The sequence below is a fragment of the Podarcis tiliguerta genome, assembly GCF_965153285.1.
Source record: "Podarcis tiliguerta genome assembly, chromosome: 9".
NCBI classification, from domain to species: Eukaryota; Metazoa; Chordata; class Lepidosauria; order Squamata; family Lacertidae; genus Podarcis; species Podarcis tiliguerta.
This window is the reverse complement of record NC_139542.1, coordinates 73,516,672-73,541,185: the sequence shown is the minus strand read 5'-3', so window position 1 is coordinate 73,541,185 and position 24,514 is coordinate 73,516,672. Positions and strand designations below refer to the sequence as shown.

Below are 24,514 nucleotides of genomic sequence, written 5' to 3'. Positions count from 1 at the left end.
GCATCCCATTCAAACAGCTCCTACCCTGCTGATTTACCCCTGCAAAAATGGATTTCCTTGATAATATGATAAGTTTGGGGAAATGCAACTCCAAATTGCTCCTCTCAAGACAGCAGGTCGTTGCCTTGGCCCCCCCCCCCTTGGAGTTAGATAAAGCATCGATTTCCACTACTCACCTTTCCATGCCCCCTACATCCTTCAAACACCAGTTCTGTTTCAGCAGTAGATGAGCTCTGCAGCTGTGTTTCGTGCAATACAGGAAAACTGAAAAATAATCATTTCTCCAGATGCCCCTGCTTGATTTCTTATATTGATTTCACTGTACTGATTTCTCCCACAATAATCTACACCCCTCTAGTCTGTGGCACTTCTTTTCAGCAAGATCTAGCAAGCACAGTAGTTGGATCTGCCCCATTGGATTTTAATCCCGGGTTCTAGTCCACCTCTTTGTCCAAGTCTGAAAAACTGTACATGTTTCATCTGTTGTATAATGATGTTTACCAATGTAACATAAACTAGTGATTACTTTATTTTCCAAATAAACACACAAAATGCAATTTATAACCGATGGGTAGTAAAGTCCGCCAACAGGTCCTAACAAGTTAAAGAAGGGAGATTTCCAGAGGGGCGCTGAGTATTTTCCCCCCTGAAAAGTGGGTGTTCGGCCTAATAAGTTTGCAGTGGCGGAGGAATGGCCCCGCCCCTCCCTGCTCTCCACCCTGGTAGTGGAGCATGCAGCTTTGCCACTGTAAGTTTGGGAACTTCTGCTGTCAATCATGGCATGACCAAGAAGGTTAGCATTGCTTAATATGACAGGAGATCCACATTATGAGATCCTATCTCAGAAACATATCCTGGAAGGCACTGAGAAGACATCCTGTGCTCCCAATACCTTGTATAAAGACCAGCATATGTAAGCCTGGCTACAGTACTACTAAAATCTAACCCACCTGTCATCATCCCGTCTGGCTCTGCAGATTCGGAATGAAATGTCTCAACAGTTGCTTTAAATTACTTTCTTTTGACCCCAAGTGCTCAAAAAAGGGGTCAAACTTTCTCCAATTTCTACTTTTAGATAGGTATTTTTATTTATTTACTTGATGGGGGGCAGCTACCTCCTCTCTGCCCCCCACTGGCTCCGCACATGGGTAGGAGAGGGAAGCCCTGGAGACCCTCTCCCAAAGGAAGCCCCACCGTGTTGCTCCCAAGCAGTGCTTTTTTCGGGGGGGCTACGCAGGGGTACGCATGCCCCTAAACATTTGGTGAATCTAAGTTTGGCCTCATTGAGGGGAAGTATTTCAATATGAGTAGGAAAATGAGAGTACCCCTAAACATTTTTTTTAGCGCTGCTCCTAAGTAAGTGGCGAAAAGGCTCCAGGCAGCGCAGCAGATCTCAGCAACGCATAATAATCCTGATAGCGCCGAGGCTGCAGGCAGCTTGATCCCGGCAAGGGGCAGCTGCAGATTCATGCTTTGCAGGGGGTTGGACTGGATGACCCTCGGGCTCCCTTCCAACACTCGGATTCGATGAATTGTAGGAGATTCCCGGCGCGCCCCCGCGCCTCGCCAGCCAGCGGGAGCGAGCAGCTGGAGGCGCCGCCGCCGAGCCGGGGAGCTGAGGTCAGTTCCTCCGCTGCGCCGCCAGAAGGGACGGAGGCGCCTCTTGGCCGGGCGCTTTGGCGGAGAGCCTCCCTCCAGCATCGCCGGCCAAGCCGCTCCTCCAGCTGCAGCCTAACCTCTCTTTCTTCTCTCTCTCTTTTTCTTTCTTTCTTTCTCTTTCTCTTTCTCTCTCTCTCTCGGCCGGGTTCCTGTCCCTCTCCCTCCCCGCCAGCCCCTTTCTCTCCTCGGAGCCCTTGGCCTGCGCGCCCGGCCACCAAGCCGGGGAAGCGGCTGCTCGGAGCTCGGGCGCGCGGCGGAGCTGCCCTCTCCCGGCGGGGCGCGGAGCTGCGAGCGCCGCGCGCGTCCCTGCGCCATTTCGGAGGAGCGCAGCAGCATCGCGTGTCCTTGGGAGAAGAGCGGAGGAGGAGGAGGGATCTGGGAAGCAGCCGGTCCTCCTGCATCGGAGCTCAAGTCCCCAGAAGTCTGCGCTGGACTGGATCCGCGCCCGCGCCTTTCCCTGGTCAGGTCAATGGGGAGGCACAGAACTGGCGCCCGAGAGGTCCACTCACAGATGCAGACTCTTTGTTTGGATGTAAGCCCCGCTGTCCCCGATGAAATGAACTTCCAGGTGAGCATGTATATTTACATAACTTCTTACATAAGATACCTGGTTTTTTGCCTCTTCAAGATAATTTGTCAACAAGGATGGACTTTGGCAAAGTCGAACATTTGCCTCCCCCCCCCCCCGCGCTTAAATATTTCTTCTTTTCAGGATCTTTCCTTTTGGTACAGTTGATTTTTCTTTGTTTTGTACCCCCTCAGCTCGGCACCTTGGGAGGGGAGAGGAATTGTCTGCACTGCCCTAGACCTAGATCTGATGCAGTGCACGCATCACAAACAGGGCAAATGATTATTTCATATCTTTGGAATGAGTGTGTGTGTTTAAACCTATTATTTTCTTGGTGGCTTCATGGAAATGTATCTAATTTGGCTTTACATTCAAAATACTTCATTCTTTGGCTTCGGTATTGTGCTTCAATAATATGACAAAACTTTATTTTCTGTCACTATGACCAGATACAATTATCATTTGGTCCTTTCCTCAACTTTTGAAGCTGCAGTCTTACACACGTAAGACCAAATGAACTTGGAAGGATCTGTGTAAACATGCATAGGATGGGCTTCAAGAATAAATTTGCAGACTTGCAGAAGTTTATTTAATGTTCCTAACTTGAATATGTTACTGCTGAGTGTCAGTTCCCTTTCTACACGGCACATTCCCAGTAATACTAAAACAGAATTTCAGCAGAAATTTTCCAGACCTTTGAATTAGCTGAATTTGAAGACCTTGCCATGTTACCAAAAGACACTTCTGCTTCTGGGGTGGGTGTGTATCAAAGACCCCCCCATCCCAGTCTACATCCTCCTCCGTTTCACCTGCAAACTTGCTTCAGTGAGTTAGGGTGCCTTCCAGAATGCTTTTAGGGGAAACAGGGCAGCCCATAGGGGGGAAATGGGCAACAACCCACCCATAGTTTGCTTGGCGGGACCTCTGGATCCAAGCCACAGTCCCACCCCCAATTTGTATCTTAAACCATGCCAAAGACTTGGAGAAGATTGCAGAAAATATATATGGGCATGCTCATTAAGTGGAGATTCTTATTTCTGCCTGCATCTGTATACAATTTAAAATGGTGCTTATATATTTATTTATTATTAATTGCTTCAGGATGCTTCATGGGAAGCAATTCATATAAAAAAAATTCCAAACAGGGTTCCCAATCATAAGGAAGAGCCCTATGTTCATACAACAGTTTTTAAAGACTGATCCAAGCACGCGTACTTGGAAGGATTTTCTATTGAGATCCATGGGACTTATTTGCATGCAAAGTGCTTGCGAGTGAGTATTGTTGTTGAATTAAAGCGTGAGGAGTTGCATATACTTATTTAGAAGCTCTTCTTCATATGCTTCCTTTGCAGCAGCTTTGGGATGAACGTCACATGTGAGCGGCTATGACATCTGAAGCAGGTGAATCGGGGCTTTTGAAATGCAGCTGAAGAAAACAAGAAAAGTCTTACCAATATTAACTGCCAGCCAAGGGAACAAAGGGCCTCGGTCATTGACTACATTGCCAAAGCAAACAAAAGTTGATAAAGCAAATACAATAAAGGCAAATGATGAAAACTGCAATTTTGCGTATAAAGAAGCTGAGGAAAGTGAATTGTATCCAGTAAGTTGTATTAAGTGTAGACGTGTGCAAGACATTTTGGCACTACAGTTGCATCAGCAGAAATGCCAAGATACTGAAGATGACTACCATGTCCGTAGCAAGTGCCCGTTGAGTGTGCTGTCCACTCTCAATTTTCAGATTGCGCCTGCAGCTGCATTGGACATTGAAGCCCAAGAGAAAATGTCCCCGAGTAAGCCTCGAAGAGCCTTCAAAGTAAAAAACTTTCAGCCAGACAAATATTATTGTGACAAATGCCGATTTTCCACAAAGGATCTCTTACAACATAAGAAACATGTAGCTCAACATGAAAAGATCAAATTTATTTGTTTCCAGTGCGATTGGGTGTCTTACACCAAAGGCGAATTCCAAAGGCATTTAGTGAAACATACTGGGAGATTTCCATTCCAGTGCAAATACTGTGACTATGGTGCAGTTAGGCATGATTATATTGTCAAACACACAAAAAGATTACACTCAACTGAGAAGCAAGAAACGATTTCAGTTGCAAAAGTTGATCATAAACGAAATTGTTCACCAGAGCATAATTTGGAGTGGAAGAAACGCGCCCCGGAAGCTTCTCTGCAGGTCACACCTTCAAGTTTATCTCAGATTTGTGGGATTAAAGATGAAATACCTGAAATTGATTCATCATCAGTTTATGATGAATGTAGTCAAAGTACAGCCTTCATACAAGATAAAAATGTATATAAACTATCTGATGTCAGAATCCATAAAAATGAAGATGTATTGATGGAAGTTGAAGTTTATTCTCCAAAAAAAGGGCCTATAACACCTGGAATGCCATTAACAGTGGTTGCACCTGCCAAATTTTGTGTTCCACATAATTGTTTGGCACAAATAGTAGAAATTAAAAGAAAGAATGGTACACAGCAGTTGATTCTTAAACTCATTCCTCCGAAAGGAACTACCTCTAAAGAAGTAGAATCTGGAAACCAGTGTGCAGAACAAGAAGAAAAAACAATAAATAACTGTGTGCCCCCAACTCTTGAGTCCTGTGCTTTAGATAACGAGAATGACAAGAACTGTCTGCATTCTGCCAGTTCTACTACTTTGAACTGCAGCTTGATAAATACCCAGGAGGAAAATGCTATTTGCAAAGAAAACACACACAGAGAATATGATCTTATACCACCTTTAGCAGAGTTTTCTTCTGAAAAAACAAATTGCCCAGAACTCTTTCAAAAGGGAAAATGTTCAGAAAATAAACATGTAACTTCCAGTTCAGATCCATCCATATGCCTAGCAGCTCCCTCTTCCGAAGATAAGAACAAGTCCCAAAATGATTTGTTAGATACTGTCCAGAAAAACAATAGTTTACCGCCTTCCTCTGTATTCAGTAACATGCGCTTCACTTTAACTAATGCCAAAGAAGAACAATGGAATGAGCTTAGAGTAGCTGCAAAAACACATTTGTTTGATTCCCATTTGTTTCACCCTTTTGAAAGAGCTGCAGTGTCACAGCAGAATAAGTCTCTAGCTTCAGAGGAGTCTGAGAACGTCTTAGGTGTGATAAATGGAATTAATGTGAAAAGAAAGAAAGATAATATGGAAGTGGAAGCACACAGTATAAAATACGAAGGTGATTCAGTAGATGGTCCGGTGATCTCATCTGTGTTTTCCCTCAGCTCTGGCGCTGTAAATATCCCGGAAGGCATTAAGTGGGATGATACATTAGAGAAGAAAAGGTCCACATCGTTGTTGTGCAGAAAGATTGCTCAGCTGATGTCTGCTGTTGAATCGAATGTGAAATCTCAATTAGCTGCTTCATTAAGACACAGTAACAGCCAAGCCTCTAAGGAGAAAGTCTTATCGCCAGAAAAAAAGAGTGAAAAAACTAGCTCAAATATGATATCTGAACAAGAATTTGTGCCTTCTCCTCGGAGACCAAAGGGCGCCACTTTTTCTAATGAGTGTTCTAATAAGCAAGAACAACCATTGGAAACACTTAAAGAGGCTAAAACCAAAACCAGGGTGATTACAAAAACAAGCACTGCTTCTCCGGCTTTCATTCCTCAAGGAACTGTACTGAGAGTGCTAAACTGCAGTAGTTCTGAGGCCTCAACTGAAAAACAAAATGGTGATGAAATGTCACCTTCCCCTTCTCGATATTGCAACAAAACGTTTATCCCAAGGCCAGTTCCTTGCTGTGCTTCTGCCAGACTTGACAAAGGTCCAACTTTGCCAGCTGAGAATGACGTTAATGAGGTTTCTAGAAATCTCTGTGTGTCACATAGTCACAGTTGCCAGTCTTTTAGTTCTGTGCCAAGTATCAGCCAACGAAATGGTATGTTGTCATGTCAAAAAGGCAGCAGCCCAGGTGGGATAAGCAAAAGGGCCATGAAAGGTGAAGAGGCCCAGAACAAAGCTAAGCGAGCACATTCTGCAAACACTTTGCCCCAGAGGAGACTCACAGCTCAAGAGGAACGCTTCCTTAAAGTGGTGCCCACTCTCATGAGACGCCTTAGGCTTGTAGCATTCAAAAGTGATCAGCTAATAAAATGCCCTCATCGTAACCAGCCAGTAGTTGTCTTAAACCACCCTGATGTTGATTCACCAGAAATAATTAATATCATGAAGGTTATCAATAAGTACAAAGGCAATGTCCTGAAAGCAGTTTTGTCAGAAAGAACTATTAGTTGTCTCAGTGTGAAACGACATTATAAAAGACTGACTTTTCAGACTTTTGATAGATCATCTCAAGTGAAACAACAGAAAAAAGTAAGAATGACACAAAAGAAGGTGCATAAAAATAACTGCAAGGAGGTGGATTTGTCAGTAGCGGAAGCATCAAAACAAATGTTTAAATGCTGGTTTTGTAGTAGGGTGTATGCTGAGCAAGAAGAATGGATAAATCATGGGCAGAAACATTTTCTGGAAGCCACAAAAGGGTGGGACATCCTTTCATTTTCATTAGAAAGTGAAAAGTGAGAAACACTGATTACAAATTCTAGTGTCCTATTTTACAGAGCAGACCCGGAACAATTTAGTACAATTCAGCCCAGTAGAATCACGTGTTGGTGCCCGTGTATTGTAACTGTGTTTGTTCTAGGCCAGCGTTTTAGTCATAGAAGAAAGAAAGATGGTTGCTCTAGTATTCTGCTAGTGTTGATGGTAGAAATGTGATCCTGTGTTAATGAAATGGGACCAGCATAAGTAATCCTGTGAGATTAGAAATTGAACTACAGTCAATAAGCGTGAGCCAGGGAGGGAGGGCAGGAAAATGTTGCAGCAAAGAGAATGTTGACTACGTGCGGTACCATAAGGAAACTGATCTAGTAGAAAAGAACTGAAAACAAATGCTTCTAGTAAAATGTTGTAGTATTTCACCTCAGGTTTTGGATGCTGAACGTTTTTCAGTGTGCATTTAGTGCAGGGTCAACCTTTTCAGAGTGGAGGGCCATTCATTCGCATGCACACAGTCTTCCCCATTCATTCATTCTGGTCAGTCACTGTGAAAACAACGCTGGACTAGCTGGGGCTTTGGTCTGCTCCAACAGAGCTCTTCTTTATAATTTTCTCACCCCTTTGGCATGCCAGGTGAAATTTAAAGGGACTGTTTTTCTGTGCCATTCCCTCCTGTCATCATTTTTCTTTGTCCCAATTTTATCTTCAAGTCCCTTTGAGCATCAGATTTGATGCTTGGCCAATGTGGAATGTGAGGCATGCTCTGTGGTTAGTTGCCATGAAGCAGGAAACTGAGAGACTACCGTATTTTTTGCTCTATAAGACTCACTTTTTCCCTCCTAAAAAGTAAGGGGAAACGTGTGTGCGCATCTTATGGAGCGAATGCAGGCTGCGCAGCTATCCCAGAAGCCAGAACAGCAAGCGGGATTGCTGCTTTCACTGCGCAGTGATCCCTCTTGCTGTTCTGGCTTCTGAGATTCAGAATATTTTTCTTCTTCTTTTCCTCCTCCAAAAACTAGGTGCGTCTTGTGGTCTGGTGCGCCTTATAGAGCGAACAATACGGTAGGTTTTCAGGAATGGCTGGATCAGGTCTGAGGGCAGCTTTCTGTTGCTTTTGTTAAGTCTACAATTCTGTTACAGTGGTACTGTACCTTGATTCTCGAACTTAATCTGTTCCGGAAGTCTGTTCCAAAACCAAAACATTCCAAAACCAAGGCGTTCTTTACCATAGAAAGTAATGCAAAACGGATTAATCCGTTCCAGGTTGTTGAAAAACTACCCCTAAAATGCTTTTCCCTACTGCCCCAATCAGTGCAATATTTCGATACCTCCCTCTCTATGGAGGCGCAGATTACAGCTATAACAAAGGCGGCATTTTTTCATCTCCGCCAAGCTAAGCAGTTGGCCCCTTATCTCTCTCGCCCTGACCTAGCCACTGTGATCCACACAACGGTCACCTCCAGACTGGATTATTGTAACTCGCTCTACGTGGGGCTGCCCTTGAGACTGACCCAGAAACTCCAGCGGGTGCAGAATGCCGCGGCGAGACTCCTTATGGGGTCTTCGCTGCGAGATCACATTCACCCGGTACTATACCAGCTGCACTGGCTCCCGGTGGAGTACAGGATCAGGTTTAAGGTGCTGGTTTTAACCTTTAAAGCCCTATACGGCCTAGGACCCTCGTACCTACGGGACCGCCTCTCCTGGTATGCCCCACAGAGGAACCTACGGTCTGCAAATAAAAACATCCTGAAGGTCCCAGGCCACAGAGAAGTTAGGCTGGCCTCAACTAGAGCCAGGGCTTTCTCGGCTGCGGCTCCAATCTGGTGGAACGCTCTGTCACAAGAGACCAGGGCCCTGTGGGACCTGACATCTTTCCGCAGGGCCTGTAAGACAGAGCTGTTCCACCAGGCCTTTGGTCAGGGCGCAGCCTGACCCCCTCCTCTGGCAATCTGCACAGAATTTTGCTTAACAGTTGCCATCAATTTAATTTTAATTAATTTTTATAATGAAATGTTTTTAGAATGTTGGATTATTTGATTGTTTGATTATTTTATTGTTGTTAGCCGGCTTGAGCCCGGCTTCGGCTGGGGAGGGCAGGATATAAATAAAAATTATTATTATTATTATTTTGATCTCTCTCCCTCTCTCATGGCTGGGCTTCAGAGCGCTGCCAGGATGCTTTTCCTCGCTGGCCCAACCAGCATGATTTCTCTAAAAATGGAAATGCAACACTAAAAACGGGAGCTCAGGATACGTTAAACTTCCAATAAAATAAAATAAAATAAAATAAAATAAAATAAAATAAAATAAAATAATTAGAATTGGACTCCTTGGCAGGTTTTGAATAAACACTCACAAATTTATTATTAATAACACATAAACAGATAAGTTAAGGATCTTTACAGTTTTACAATATGCAGAGAATTATAAGTTTGGAAAAACCAGAGAGAGGAGCTGAGGGAAGTCCCGGGGGGAGGGGAGGAGGGGGGTATTTTTTTGGGGGGGGGAAATTAGGGGGATTTTTTTTGGATAATACGTTTTATTGTTAAAATATTATGTTGTTATGTTCAATAAAATTCTTTTTAAAAAAAACTTCCAAAATTTTTTCAAGAACTGGAACGCTCACTTCCGGGTTTGCACATTTGGGTTCTAAGTTGTTCGTGAACTAGGCTCTTCGAGAACCAAGGTACCACTGTATTCTTTTCTGATAGATTACTGCAAGTTTGGGACCACATTGGTGCTATTTGTGAAGCTAAGATGTTTGGTCCCAATGTGCACTGCTTTACATTGTTCTACCTTTGCTGTGTTGTGGCCTGTTTGCGTTGTTCGGAGACATTCTTTTGGAACAGTCCTCTGATCATAGGGAATCAAGGTCTGCTTATTAGTAACCATTTGCTGGTATCCATTTTGTTCATTAGGAAGGACAGTGACCAGGCAGCATCTATGCAAAAGCTTCAGTCTGTTCAGGGAAATGTAAGTATATAATAATCTCTTTGCCACTATTGATTCAGGTTTCATTTATCTGTTTTCTTTTTTCATCATCTGTTTAAACAGCAAGGGTGCAGTCTGCTCAGGAAAGTGCCTTGTGTGAAGAAGCACTGCAAGAAGACAGTGCTCTTGCACAGCTCTCATTCATTTCCATAGAACCTCAGCAGGAGAACTTCTTGCTCTTTTTGGTCTAGTTCGTAAAGCAGTGCAGTTGTGCCAAGGCCTGAATATAGGGGACTTTTCTGACAATTAAAGAGATTGGCAGTCAAGACTTTGAAATAAAATCCCAATAGAAGAAGGCATTTTTTTTTAAATTGCCTTGTCACAAAAGAAAGTTCAGCATCAACTCTCTTATTAAGAATGATGAAGAATGATGAACACATTTCAACAGCCAGTCTACTTTTACTTGGAAAAAGAAAGAAAGAAAGAAGAAACTATTACATGTTTGGACTTCAATCACAACATGAAAAATGGAAGACTTGTGGTGGTTGCTATTTTGACATCTTTTCTAATGTTTTTAAGTTGGATATTTTTGTGCTTCTGGACCCTAAATATTTTATCTTCTGAAACTTTCACAAAGCACATTTTATGGCTGGTCTTTTAAAAATTAAATTCTTTGTAATACAGTGTTAAAACTGAATGTCTGGTTCAATCAAAGTATCTGCTGATCAGTTCAGTAGAAGTTCTTTACCAGGGTCTTCTCTTCTCTTCCCCTCCCCTCTTTCACTTATGGCTGAAATGGCTGTTCTTTGGGTCAGTTCTCATGTCTGCCTTTCACACCACTGCAAGTACTTGAAAAGTTGTAAGAATCTGATGTATTTCAGTGACTGAAAAGGATGACGAGAACTAAGGTTTTGCCTGCTTTGCTTGGTCAATTAGCAGCTAAGGCTGTAATAGTGCAATGGGTCGTGAATGTGGTTAAACCTGCCCTCACCTCTTTCAGTGCCTGATTTCATGGCTGATTTCATATCTGGTTTCATAGCAACCTTGGATATGCAGATTGGTAAAGCCCTTTTTAGCCGTCACTTGCTTATTTCCTCCTTTATTCCTTTAAAAAGTCTTGCCTGCCTTAGTCTGGGGCAGCCTCAGATCTCAGATTTGAGATCTGAATATCAAGGTTCATGAGCAACTTCCATGAAATTTAACCTCATCTATGTTAGTACCTCACAGGCTAGCAATTGCTTGTTTTTTTTAGTCTAGGTTGTTTCAACAGTCCTATAACCTTTTAATTAGAACAAGATGGACAATACTTCATCTTTACATATGTGATACTGGAACAACTAGGGCATTCATATTCCAGGGTACTACCAATGCGTGTTTGTTCAGAACTAAGTCCTGTTATTTGGTGGTCTTTGTTCCCAGAAAAGTATAAGATTGCAACCTAGGGCCAGAACAGATGAGAGGCCGCTCTTGCCATTAGGAAAAATGTGGATGGCTTTTAAAAAGTGAAACTGTCAATTGTGTGAATATTGTCTTGTCTGATTTGGCCCTTTCTCTGACATCAGGAAGAAATGTTCTTTGGAATGGACTGGCCTAGCAAAAATGGAGGATTTGAAATCTGTACAGCTTTATAAGCACATTAGATATGGCATAAATGTTGTTAAGGTAAAGGACCCCTGGACAGTTAAGTCCAATCAAATTTGACTATGGGGTGCAGTACTTATCTCCACTTTCAGGCCAAGGGAGCCAGCGTTTGTCCACAGACAGCTTTCCAGGTCATGTGGCCAGCATGACTAAACCGCTTCTGGTGCAACAGGACACCATGGTGGAAACCAGAGTGCACGGAAATGGCATTTACCTTCCTGCTGCAATGGTACCTATTTATCTATTTTGTGCTGGTATGCTACCAAATTGCTAGTTGGACAGAAGCTGGGACAGAGCAACGGGAGCTCACCCTGTCGTGCGGATTTGAACTGCCCACCTTACGATTGGCAAGCCCAAGATGCTCGGTGGTTTAGACCATAACACCACCTGCGTCCCTAGGAAATATTGTAATGTTTTGTCTCCAGAGGATCCTGTAAACAGAACACTTTGTACAGTATAGCCATATGATTAGTTCCTCTAAATTGTATTTTGTTCATAATATAGACACTGTTTTATTTTAAAAGGCTAATTTTTAGTAAATTGCTAATTGTATTGCAAGTTTCATGGTAATTCCTTTTCTAGTATACTCCAAATGCTGCTTTATGAAGGGAACCAATACTCCATTAAGTCTAGTTTATCCAGATGTGGTTGGGCAGGTGGTCGAAGGCACTGGAATCTTAGTTGCAGCATCAGCGGGATGCCATAAGCCTTAGAGATGCAAGAACAACTCTCATGAGAAAGCTGGAGCTGCCCTTGTTACATTGCCACTTTAAGTGAGCCTCTGCCTGGCTATGCCTTGCTTCTCATCCTGCTCAACAGTTAAAGGACTCCCACCCAATGGAGCCAGTTCTGTGTCAAGTTATTCACAGGGAGAGTGTCTGGGACTGGGCAGAGAAGGAATGGTGGAGACCACCTCCCCATCCTGACCTTTCCAGGGAGGAGGAAGAGGAAGACAATATAGATTAACAGCAGGGGTTTGAGGGAGGTCACAACTCAGAGGCAGATGATGGGGAAAGTTGGGAAATCATGGGAGAGCCAGAACAACACCTGGCTGACACGGTGTCTTTAGAAAGCATTCCAGACCCTTCCTCTCCCAGAACCTGGCGAACCTTAAAAGTAGGAGAGCAAAGAGCTCAAAGACAGAGGGCATGTAGCAGTACTTGTATAGGAGATGAATGAGGAAGTGGGAGAGATGGGTGTGTGTGTGGAAAATCACTCAGGACAATGCCATTACCCAAGAGGCTGGGTTCTATAGCCTCTCTCTGTAAAGACTGAAATAAAACAGGACAGTAAGAAACTTTTATACTTATACTTTCCTGAGCAACCAGCCAGGAGCCGCTGACAATATCCTGATGGAGAGGAGCTCTGCTAGAAATGCTTCCACTAGGCCTAGTCAGATTACTGCTGTGTTTCTCATGCTATGCCTTACATGGTGTAACCTGGAGCTCTGCTTGTGCAAAAGATGCCCCCTTGGTTTCTTTGGAGTCTTCTGCTTTGCCTTGTCAATATCTGCTTTTCTATTAAACTTGGCTGCATGTGAGGTTCTTCCGTTACCCCTTCCTCTGCTGGAAAAACAGCAACAACAGTGCAAACCCACACAGTACATGGGTGGGGACCTAAGCAATGCATTCAAAATATTGCTGGTTGTGATGTACATGTATGCTCTGTGTGGAGGGAAAAGCACGGCTGCTTCTGCATTGCATACATGCATAGACCACCCTGAAAAGCGCCAGTTGCACTTTGCTTTTTGTATTTGCCTGTGTCAGCCCTAATCCACTGAAGTGTTCATCCGTCATCCACTTTTGATATTCTGAGGCACCTGCTGTCAGAAGCACTAGAGTCAGTTCTCTTTCCATACCTTGTCTGACTTGGATGCTACTTTGAGGAAGCAAAGACTGCAATATGATTGTCAGAATTGGGCTGTGCTTCTGGGACGAGGCACTGGTGAGTCCTGGCTGTGTCTGCCACATCTTAAAAGATTACAAAAAAGAGAACACGTACTATAGTGCATTGTGGGTAGCAGGTGGTTTCAGTGATTCTTCTCCAAGGCACCAGAGTTTGGCATTTACTATTAAAAATGAATACATAGTAATAGTAAGTTTGAGTTAGGGCACAAAGCGGCAGAGATCACCACTATAGAAGAGAGTGTCCCTCCAATCTCCAAAGCAGACAGGATCACCAGTGAGGTTGCTATAGCCTCCCCTGTCCGCCAAAGAAGCAGATGCAGTCTGAGGAAGAAGGTGAGTGTTGACCTTGTAGAAGTTCTTGGTTTTGGAGACGGGGGGTGAGTGGGGACTCAAGCATTCCCAGGCATATCTGATGATTTTGTGTGCACCCAGATGTCATGTAACTCTATAGGAGAGTGGAGAGCAGGGTTTCAGTGTCAGCTACAACATCTGCTTAGAGCAGCTTCCCAATCCAAATGCCAGGTATGTGCTAGAAGGAACTGCCTGGGTTATGGGTCATAACTCGTTCCCAGGAACAGGAGGAATTTAGACCTGTTTCTGGGAGCATTCTCCTTGATGTGAACATTGCAGGTTTCCTATTTGATACACAAGCAACAGTTCTGTAATTCTACTGTTAGGAAGAGTCATTGTATGCTACAAACTACAATATGTTTTGTTTGGGTTTATTGTCTGTGTTTAGCCAAGACAGGGTCCTCTAGGTGGCATGGTGCACTTGCTGGCCCCACTTTGGCTTAGGGTGGATGTGAGGCTTGGGCAAATACAGTGGTGCCTCGCAAGACGAAATTAATTCGTTCCGCGAGTCTCTTCGTCTAGCGGTTTTTTCGTCTTGCGAAGCAACCCTATTAGCGGATTAGCGCTATTAGCGGTTTAGCGGCTATTAGCGGCTATTAAGGGCTTAAGGGATTAGCGGATTAGCTGCTAAAAGGCTATTAGCAGTTTAGCGGCTTAGAAAAAGGGGGTGGGGAGTGAAAAAAAATCTCAAGACTTGCAAGACATTTTCGTCTTGCGAAGCAAGCCCATAGGGAAATTCGTCCTGCGAAGCGCATTGAAAAACGGAAAACCCTTTCGTCTAGCGGGTTTTCCGTCTTGCGAGGCATTCGTCTTGCGGGGCACCACTGTAAAAGGGTATTTTCATCACACTTGTAAACATTGCAGTTGGTGCCAGGCAGGCAGTACCTGTACAGATCGGGTACCACAATCCATATTCTCACCTCGGAAGGTGGGATGATTTGTAGAAGAGCCTCTAACCCAGGGGTCAGAAACTTTTTTCAGCCATGGGCCGGTCCACCGTCCCTCTAACCTTGTGGGGGGCTGGACTATATTTTGAAAAAATATATATGAATGAATCCCTATGCCCCCCAAATAACCCAGAGATGCATCTTAAATAAAAGGACACATTCTACTCATGTAAAAACACGCTGATTCCCGGACCGTCTGTGGGCCGGATTGAGAAGGCGATTGGGCTGCACCCGGCCCCCGGGCCTTAGGTTGCCTACCCCTGCTCTAACCTATGTAATAATTGGGCAGCTCTGCAGGCCAACCTGCAGAACAGTGAGACTGAATGGAAAGAAAAGGGAAAGACTGGGTGTCTGGAGGCGCAATTGTAAGTAAGCACAATATTATGTGAATTTGTTGCCTGTTTACATTGCATAGAAGTTAGACTGATGCCTTAACTTGCTGTTTCCAAGCTGTACCATGCATGCATGAATTTCTAAGTGGTTTAACTCTTCTCTCAAATGGAAGACTAGGATAACAACCCCAGTTGCTTACAAAAACGGATGCTTTTTGCCATTGGAACAGCAGTAAGTCTTGCACGATGCCAACGCCATGATCAGCCACCCACTGTTCCCTGTCACTAACATGAAAAGGTACTTTAAGGAAAAGCAAAAAGGCCATTGTTGAGAAGATGATCTAGTGCCTCCCTATTAGATGAAAAAGTATTTGAAGATGGTGAAAGGGCTGTGTCATAATCTTCCTGTTGGATCTCTTGCTGTCGAGTCTATCACAGTCTTGCTGTGCGTACAGAAAATGAATTTCATTATGTTTTATCTCTGTTTGCTTCTGTCCGTTTATTATTTTTCTCACCCGTGATGTGTCCAGAATCTTAAAGAAGTCTGCTACCAAAAATTAGCAGTCATTTCTCAGGATTTTCCCCGCAACATTTTAAGTTATTAACAATAGAAAATTAATTTGTGGAAAGTTTTACATTTCAGGCAGTTGGAGATTGAGCGAAGGAGGATAGTTCTAAGGGCAAACCACACATTAAAGGGTCTTTTAAACTGGCTCCTTTTTCTTTAGAATGAAAAGTACCATAGCTCCTGGCCTCTGATCTGGAACAGGCTTCTGATCTGGATTGAGGCTCCAAACTATGTTTTTTCTGCACATTTGCTCCCTCTCAACACTTGCTCCTGAAAGTGCTGCTTCTGAAAAACAGATCCAGATAACCAGCGTCATAGCTCAGTTGGTAGAGCACGAGACTGTTCATCTCAGGGTTGTGGGTTCAAGCCCCAGGCTGGGCAAAAGATTCCTGCATTGCAGGGGGTCAGACTAGATGACCCTTGTGGTCCCTGCCAACTCTACAATTCTTTGAGTCTTTGAGTCATTCTGTTACGAGTGTGTACTTGGACTCCCATGTGCACAGCCAGTGTGTCCATATACATATTGCTGAGAGGTTTCCATTCTTTTGCTGGAGTTATGACGTGCGCTTCTTATGGAGGTGTTAACCCTTAACTTTATGCCCACAAGAAACTCTCTTTTTTAAAAAAATAATATTTATTGATTTTTCCAATAACATAACATCAAAACAGAAACAAAGAATGGAACATAAAAAAAAGAAAAGAAAAATACAACCCCCCCCAAAAGAAATCCCTCTTCCCCACCCCCCAACACAAAGTTCCCAAAAAACAAAAGCAAAAACACCCAAACACCACAAAGAAAAATTTCATTTTTTCAAACTCCTTCTTTTTTGACTTGGTTCCTCAGCTTCCTCCCACCTCTCTCTTTGTATACCAATTTTAAATCCGATCGGCAAATTCCTTCCAGCTTTCACTGCTTTTTCACTTATTTACTTTTACCCTTTTTAGCCTTATTTCTTCCCCAACATCTCTATTCAAATAAACTTCAAGACAAAATACAAAAACTGTCCAAACCTCTAATTCCTAATTAACAAAAAAGAAAAAGGATACCAATAGAAAAAGGAAAGTAACCTTAAATCTTCTAGTTTTAAACCCTATAATAACATACCCTTATATCTTAGTGTCTTAAAATCTTTATCTTAATTCCCTGGAACCAAATAAAGTCCTTCCATCATCCCCCAAAAGTACTCATTCAAACCATGTTACATTAAATTTTACTTAAAAATTTCCAATTTATCCCACCATCTCTTCCCCCCGGTTTTGGGTACTGCCGGTCCTTTTTACAAATTTTAAAATCTTTCCAGTCCACAAGATCAGTCAGTCAGCCAGGTTGTCTTATGTCCGAGGCCTTTAAGTCATCTTCCTGGCCTGTCTGCCGAGTCTTTTTCGAGCCTAAAATTAAGTCCCAAAGCGCTTCCTCAGCGTCTCCTTTAACCTTCTTCAGCGAGCTTGTCCAAACTCTGTAATTCCTCTTGTATGCCAAGAAAAAGTCCAAAGCTTGCTCCACACTCTCTTTAAAATTGCTGAATTTCCCTTCTCCAAACTTTCTCGTAGTGCCAACCTCCAAAATATACCTTATCAAACCTAGATCACTCAGTCCATATGTGGCACTACTTTTCCAGATCTGTCCTTTAAACTCTTTGATCTCAAAGTCCTTTTTTTGTCCATCAATTTGAGGCTCTATTACTGTAACTTCCACAGACGGTTTCTCTTGCGCAGACAGAACCTGTTCTATTTGTTCCATCTTCTTCTCTGATGCCCATCCTTGCAAAATTATTTCCGTTTCTTGAACCGGGTCTGATAATTTATTTGCTTGTTGCGCCAAGACATATGCATTTTCCTTCAATTCAGAAACACCAAGTTCGAGAACAGTTTTTTTGCAAATTGTTCAAACAGAGCTGTTATTTTTTCTGCCATATTCCCAGGCTTGTTCTTTCAATGTTATCTTACTGTCAAGGTCAGTTGCTTATCTTCAGTCTGCAGGATTGCAGCCTGTGTAGGAAATTTCCATCAGAAAGTATAACAATGTAACAATCCCATATGTCTTTCTGCAACAGTCCACAACAATCTGTTACAGTTTCCTTTAGTTGTATTTTATCCACCTTTCAGCAACAATTATAGTTCTGCTCCCTTTTTCATTTCCAAAGTAGTCCAAAAATTCATTTCTCCATTAATCCATCCTTTCTTGATAGTTATTTTCTAGTTGTAAAAGCTCTCTCTTTATTTTTTTCTCCTTTTGGCAGCCCGTTCCCGGGCTCGAGACGGTAGAAAATAAAGTCAAATTTCACTGTCCTGCAGGGCTATAAACTGTCAGAACAATCTCCCCCTCTTCCCCTGCTTCCGAGGGGGGGCTTTAAAGGCTTAGATGACAGACTTGTTTCCTTAATACGACACTTTTTCAGAGGCTCCAGCTCTATCTCTTTTGCCTTAATCTTTCTACAAAGTGGAAGGTGGGCTTCCTGTTTTACCTTTCCATCAAATGCCGAATTCCAATAATTTATAATCCAATTTCCATTACTTACAAAGTTTCTTTTTGTCCAAATGTCCACAGGAAAAGTTGGCGCTTCCTGACAACAGCTGTGCGGCTTCACTCCCCAAAAACAGCGATCGATTCGAAGTGCCGCGCCACTCACCCCACGTCGCTCCGGAGCCCCGAAACCGGGTCTCCCCGCGAGTAGGGGAGGCGCTAATGGCACAAGCCGAACCCCAAGCCCACGGTCTTCCTCCGACCGTGGTTTTTTGCGGGTCCCCGCCTCGCCGTGGCGGTCAGACCCTTCTTTTCGGAGAGCGGTCTCCTCCGAGACGGAGGAAATCCGCCATTGCCCGGCGCGCCAACCCGGAAGCCGCCCACAAGAAACTCTCACACAAAGAAAGAAAGAAAGGTTGGTTTATTATATAAAACAGGAGTGACAGAATATATTAAAATGCTGCTTTAGACAGCAGTTACAGTAATAGCAGGTAGCAAATTTACAATACATACACACCTTAGTTAAAGAGTATTCCCTAATTATTCTAAAAGACCTACAGAAACGTGGGCATAAAATAGAAGTTGAGAGAAGGGCGGTTTATGTGTTTGACATGAGCATGTCACATGGTGTGTGCACGTTGCTACAGAATATTGAGGGGGTCTGGCTCCCTCCTTGAATTTTTTTTTTTGGGGGGGAGGCTCCTTGCCCCATATGGTGCCCCTATTTGCAACTGCCTGGTGGTTCAAACAATCTTTGGGTTGCTTTTTATTATTATTATTAAAGGAGTTGAATCTCCACTACTTCCTTTAGGGTCCTTAGGCTACCTACTCTCACAAGAAGGAATGAACTGGTGTCTTTGGGATCCAGCAAGTCTGCTTTATGTTATGAGTGTCACTGGGGATAGGCCAAAAGACACTTGGTGAGCCAAGCTGGAGGAGTCTCTCTGCCGCTCAGGAACTCATCCCCTTGGGCCAGTGGTCCAGGACACAGTGCTGACCAGCCACTTGCGGCTCTGCCAGCACTTCAAGAAAGTGACAAAACTTTGTCTCTTTAAATGGAGGGAAACCACAGCTGCCTTGTGGCTTGAAATTAAAGTCATCTGCCACAGAAAACAAATAAACAAACAAACAATTATTGCTGGTCTTGTGCGATTCTTTCATCACCATCTTATTTGTATGCCACCTTTCCCTAGTTAAAACCAGGGTGTTTTTCCCCCAACTGGAACTCACCAGAATTCAGTTCTGGCACCTCTCAAGTGGGCGCCATTGCCATTCTAAGAGAACAGGGGAGGCGTTCATGATGAGTTCTGGCGCCTCTTCTAGAAAAATAGCAGTGGTCAAGGTGGCGTACAATGTGAGAAGATTTACATAATTGCAAAAGTAGTCATAAGCTATAAATAAAACACATCAAAAAGTGTGCAACAAATTTCCCCATAAATTGTAATACAATTTAAAAATAGACAAGAAATTAATATCAATAATGACAACAACCCCCCCTCCCCCAACAAAACCAGCTAAAGAATGTTCCAGCCCAAGAGTCAGCTTTTGTAGCTGGAGTCAGTCTGGCCCCGTCCCCCCAGGCCAGGTAGATAAAGGTTTGCATGGCAGAGAGCAGGGCTTCCAGAACTTGCACCCTCACGATCACTTGAAAGGCCTGGGACTAGATCTGTCTTCATTGCCCGTTCCTCCAGCTGTGGCTGTATCCCTTGCAGGGTCTCTTAGAACGAAACTGCCCAAGGAGAAGCGCAGCAGCCAGTGAGGCCAACTGCCATCATGACTGATTCCACCTGATGTGGCTACTCCATCCTTTTTTGGTGGAGGACCTTTTATGAAAACTGTGAGTGAGAGGGAGTTCTAGGGCTGGTTTTCTTTGGATTTTTAAAAATTATTTCATGCACTGCCTTCTCTACTTGTGCACTTGCCATTTGTGAAAGAGAGGTAGAGTCCTATGCCGGTCATAGAATCATAGAATCATAGAGTTGGAAGAGACCACAAGGGCCATCGAGTCCAACCCCCTGCCAAGCAGGAACCACTATCAGACCACTCCTGACATATGGTTGTCAAGCCTCTGCTTAAAGACCTCCAAAGAAGGAGACTCCACCGCACTCCTTGGCAGCAAATTCCACTGTCGAACAGCTCTTACTGTCAGGAAGTTCTTCCTAATGTTTAGGTGGAATCTTCTTTCTTGTAGTTTGGATCCATTGCTCCGTGTCCGCTTCTCTGGAGCAGCAGAAAACAACCTTTCTCCCTCCTCTATGTGACATCCTTTTAGATATTTGAACATGGCTATCATATCACCCCTTAACCTCCTCTTCTCCAGGCTAAACATGCCCAGCTCCCTTAGCCGTTCCTCATAAGGCATCGTTTCCAGGCCTTTGACCATTTTGGTTGCCCTCCTCTGGACACGTTCCAGTTTGTCAGTGTCCTTCTTGAACTGTGGTGCCCAGAGCTGGACACAGTACTCCAGGTGAGGTCTGACCAGAGCAGAATACAGTGGCACTATTACTTCCCTTGCTCTAGATGCTATACTCCTATTGATGCAGCCCAGAATTGCATTGGCTTTTTTAGCTGCCGCGTCACACTGTTGGCTCATGCCAAGTTTGTGGTCAACCAAGACTCCTAGATCCTTTTCACATGTACTGCTCTCAAGCCAGGTGTCACCCATCTTGTATTTGTGCCTCTCATTTTTTTGGCCCAAGTGCAATACTTTACATTTCTCCCTGTTAAAGTTCATCTTTTTCTTCTTTTTTTTATAATTAATTTTTATTCAATTTCCAATACACATTCTATCCAAATTTAACATTCGCTTTTAAACATATACATCTTTTGGACTTCCCTCAGCCTATCTGACAATTCTCCCTATTATCACTACATCTCACATTTCTTAAATTTATATTGCACTTTACTACTCTTAATCTTAACCTATCTTTCAAACAACATTTCAATCAATCTTTTTCACAAAGCTTCTTGAAAGCCAACAAGCGTTAGTTGTTCCTCACATACATTTTTGATATATTCTGTAAATTTATTCCAGTCCTCGGAAAATCTCTGATCGCGTTGGTTCCTTATTTTCCCAGTCAATTTGTCCATCTCTGCATATTCCATCAACTTCATTCTCCATTCTTCCTTGGTCAGCATTTCTTCCTGCTTCCATTTCTGGGCCATCAAGATTCTTGCTGCTGTCACTGCATACCTAAATAGTTTCACATCGTTCCTTCTAATATCATTCCCTATTATTCCTAATAGAAATGCTTCTGGTTTCTTAATAAAGGTATATTTCAACATTTTCTTCATCTCATTATAAATCATTTCCCAGAAGCATTTCACTTTCTTACATTCCCACCACATATGGTAAAATGTTCCCTCTTTTTCTTTACATTTCCAACATTTATTACTAAGTTTATACATCTTACCAAATTTCACTGGTGTTACATACCATCTGTACATCATTTTCATTACATTTTCTTTTATTGTAGTGCTTGCAGTGAATTTCATTCCTTCTTTCCACAATTTTATCCATTGATCAAATTGTATGTTATATCCAAAATCTTTGGCCCATTGAATCATAACCGATTTCACTTCCTCGCCTTTAGTATGCCACTCAAGTAATAATTTATACATTTTTGACAAGACTTTAACATCATTATTCAAAATTTCCTGTTGGAACCTCGATTTCTTTTCTTGAAAAGAGGTTTTCAATGCCTTTTTGAACATTGCATTTATCTGATGATAGTGCAACCACATCTTGTTTGTTTTGGCCCAGTTCTCTAATCTGTCAAGATCGTTTTGAAGTGTGATCCTGTCCTCTGGGGTGCTAGCCACCCCTCCCAGTTTGGTGTCATCTGAAAATTTGATCAGGATGCCCTTGAGTCCATCATCCAAGTCGTTGATAAAGATGTTGAATAAGACCGGGCCCAAGACAGAACCCTGTGGCACCCCACTAGTCACTCTTCTCCAGGATGAAGAGGAACCATTGATGAGCACCCTTTGGGTTTGGTCAGTCAGCCAGTTACAAATCCACTGAGTGGTAGCATAGTCAAGACCGCATTTTACCAGCTTCTTTACAAGAATATCATGGGGCACCTTGTCAAATGCCTTGCTGAAATCAAGGTAGGCTACATCCACTGCGTTCCCTTCTTCTACCAGGCTTGTAATTCTGTCAAAAAACGAGATCAGGTTAGTCTGACATGACTTATTTTTCAGAAATCCATGCTGACTATTGGTGATCACAGCATTCCTTTCTAGGTGCTCACAGACTGTTCGCTTAATGATCTGCTCCAGAATCTTCCCTGGTATTGATGTCAGACTGACTGGGCAATAATTATTTGGGTCCTCTCTTTTCCCCTTTTTGAAAATAGGGACAACATTTGCCCTCCTCCAGTCTGCCGGGACTTTGCCTGTTCTCCAGGAATTCTCAAAGATGACTGCCAGTGGTTCTGAGATCACATCTGCCAGTTCTTTTAATACTCTTGGATGCAGTTCATCTGGCCCTGGAGACTTGAATACATCTAGACTAGCCAAGTATTCTTGTACTATCTCCTTAGTTATTCTGGGCTCTGCTGAATCATTTGCTCCAAATTCTTCAGGTCGGGCTTTATTTTTGGTTAAGGGGAGTGATGGCAGCAGGAAAATATTAAGTGAAAATAATGGGCCTGCTGAGGGCACCAGTCTTCATGTGGGAGTGGCCCAAAGGGCCACAATAAATGTGATAATGTGTACCCCTGTAAATCCTTGAGTGTGCTTCTAATTGAGAACTTATGTTAGCCTGAAACTGATAATTTTGCAACATGTGCCACCCTCATTGGGGGCAGGAAAACTGCTAATGCAGTCATACCTCATGTCGCGTCTGCTTCAGGTTATGTGTTTTTGTGTTGCATCCTGAGGCAACCCGGAAGTACCGAAACGGGTTTCTTCTGGGTTTTCTTCTGCGCATGTGCAGAAGTGCTAACATGTGTGGACTTAGATGTGCCGACGTAGTGCTTCTGCTTGTGTTAGTTCCCTGTTATGGACAGGCCTCCGGAACGGATCCCGTCCATAACATGAGGTTCCGCTGTACGTAAATCACAAGATACAGCACAACAGCTAAAACACAAGTTGCTACAACATGCACACAAAAAACTTTATGTAACGCAGTGTATTCATGTGAAGGGTGGAACAGGGTGGGAATCAGAGCCTAGTCAGCAGAATTAGCCAATGTTGTGCACAAGTCCAATAACTAGGAATAGGTAATGAGAACTACTTTTATGCATATGATTGGTCTATCAATGAGGTAATGATGTACCGTATTTTTCGCTCTATAAGACGCACCAGACCATAAGACGCACCTAGTTTTTGGAGGAGGAAAACAAGAAAAAAAATATTCTGAATCTCAGAAGGCAGAACAACAAGAGGGATTGCTGCGCAGCGAAAGCAGCAATCCCTCTTGCTGTTCTGGCTTCTGGGATAGCTGCACAGCCTGCATTCGCTCCATAAGACGCACACACATTTCCCCTTACTTTTTAGGAGGGGAAAAGTAAGTCTTATAGAGCAAAAAATACGGTATATGACTGGTGGAAATTGAAATGCTTTGTTTGAAACTTTATAAATGCTGCTGCCTGGACCACTGGGTGGGGTTGCAACCTTTGTGGAGCTATCCCATTGTAACCTATTGCTTTGCAAGAACGTTGGACACCTAACTCCTCTCGTTTCTGAGTTTTATTGGCGAAAACTCAGAAGATAAGGCATTTTTGGGTTTGCCACATCCATGTTGCCCTACTGTTGGCCCAACTGGAAGAAAAAGTAGGTGGCACAGGCTGCACAGGGACAAGTGCCCCCCCCATTTCACTTGCCATAGCTGCCTCAAAGGAGGGGCGTTGTATGGGTGGCACCAGCCTGGCCCTTGCTGCTGGAGCAACACCCTTGGATCGCAGCCTGGCTCTTGAGCCCTCCTTACCCCACTCTCCCTAAGCCACCCCCTCGGGGTCCGTGGAGGGCGGCATGAGAAGCATGCACTAGCCATGCGCCCTTCCACCCCAGCCCCTCAGTGAGGGCTGATCGAAGGGCGCATGGCGTCCTCATGCCACCCTCCCTGAGCCGTTTTGTGAGGCTGGGATCTGATCAGCACCCCTGGCCTCAAGGACACAAGAAAGGGAATGTATTAGCTGGAGTGGGGACATAGTTGACATATATTGGGGTTGTAAATGGGGTGGGAAGATATGTCAGTTTTGGTTTCTCTCAGCTTCTCATTTTTCCAATCATAAGTTCAGTTCTTTACCTTCCTATATCATTTTGTGAATGATTTATTTTTAAATGCCCTCAGGAAATCCAATCAGTTTTTTTGTTCAAATTTCTCCTACCTACCTAATCAAGTCAAATCAGAATTTATTGGTAAACCAAATACAGATTATAGCAAAAAATAATAAAACCCACTATACACATCTTTACAAAGCTGTTTTCCCCAATATAATGCATGTTTGTATTTTATTTTCACTGATATATGCATATCTTTGCACACTTTGCCCCAATATTTGCAATTTTGTGCACATTACTTGACTGGAAAACTCCATTACAAAATTCAGATAGCTCTGTTTCAGTTCACACATTGTTTCATAAAATGTGAATTTGGTGAGTTTACCT

At 43.3% G+C, this 24,514-nt stretch overlaps 1 protein-coding gene and 1 long non-coding RNA gene across 2 annotated transcripts in view; one reads left to right on the top strand and one right to left on the bottom strand.

Annotated features, from left to right (window-relative positions):
- The window catches only part of LOC310657941, a 194,110-nt gene that overhangs the window by 134,634 nt on the left and 34,962 nt on the right, over positions 1-24,514 (bottom strand). The gene's annotated exons all lie outside the window — the stretch shown is intronic.
- On the top strand, positions 1,649-11,882 carry ZNF518B (zinc finger protein 518B). Its single transcript, XM_083398962.1, has 5 exons — positions 1,649-1,905; positions 1,952-2,227; positions 3,580-6,569; positions 9,677-9,731; positions 9,813-11,882. The coding sequence occupies exons 3-4, from the start codon at positions 3,648-3,650 to the stop codon at positions 9,686-9,688; spliced, it is 2,934 nt and encodes a 977-aa protein (XP_083255088.1). The 5' UTR covers positions 1,649-1,905; positions 1,952-2,227; positions 3,580-3,647; the 3' UTR covers positions 9,689-9,731; positions 9,813-11,882.

Bases quoted from the DNA above. Each gene is read 5' to 3' on its own strand.
- ZNF518B (XM_083398962.1), top strand. From the start codon at position 3,648: ATGCAGCTGAAGAAAACAAGAAAAGTCTTACCAATATTAACTGCCAGC.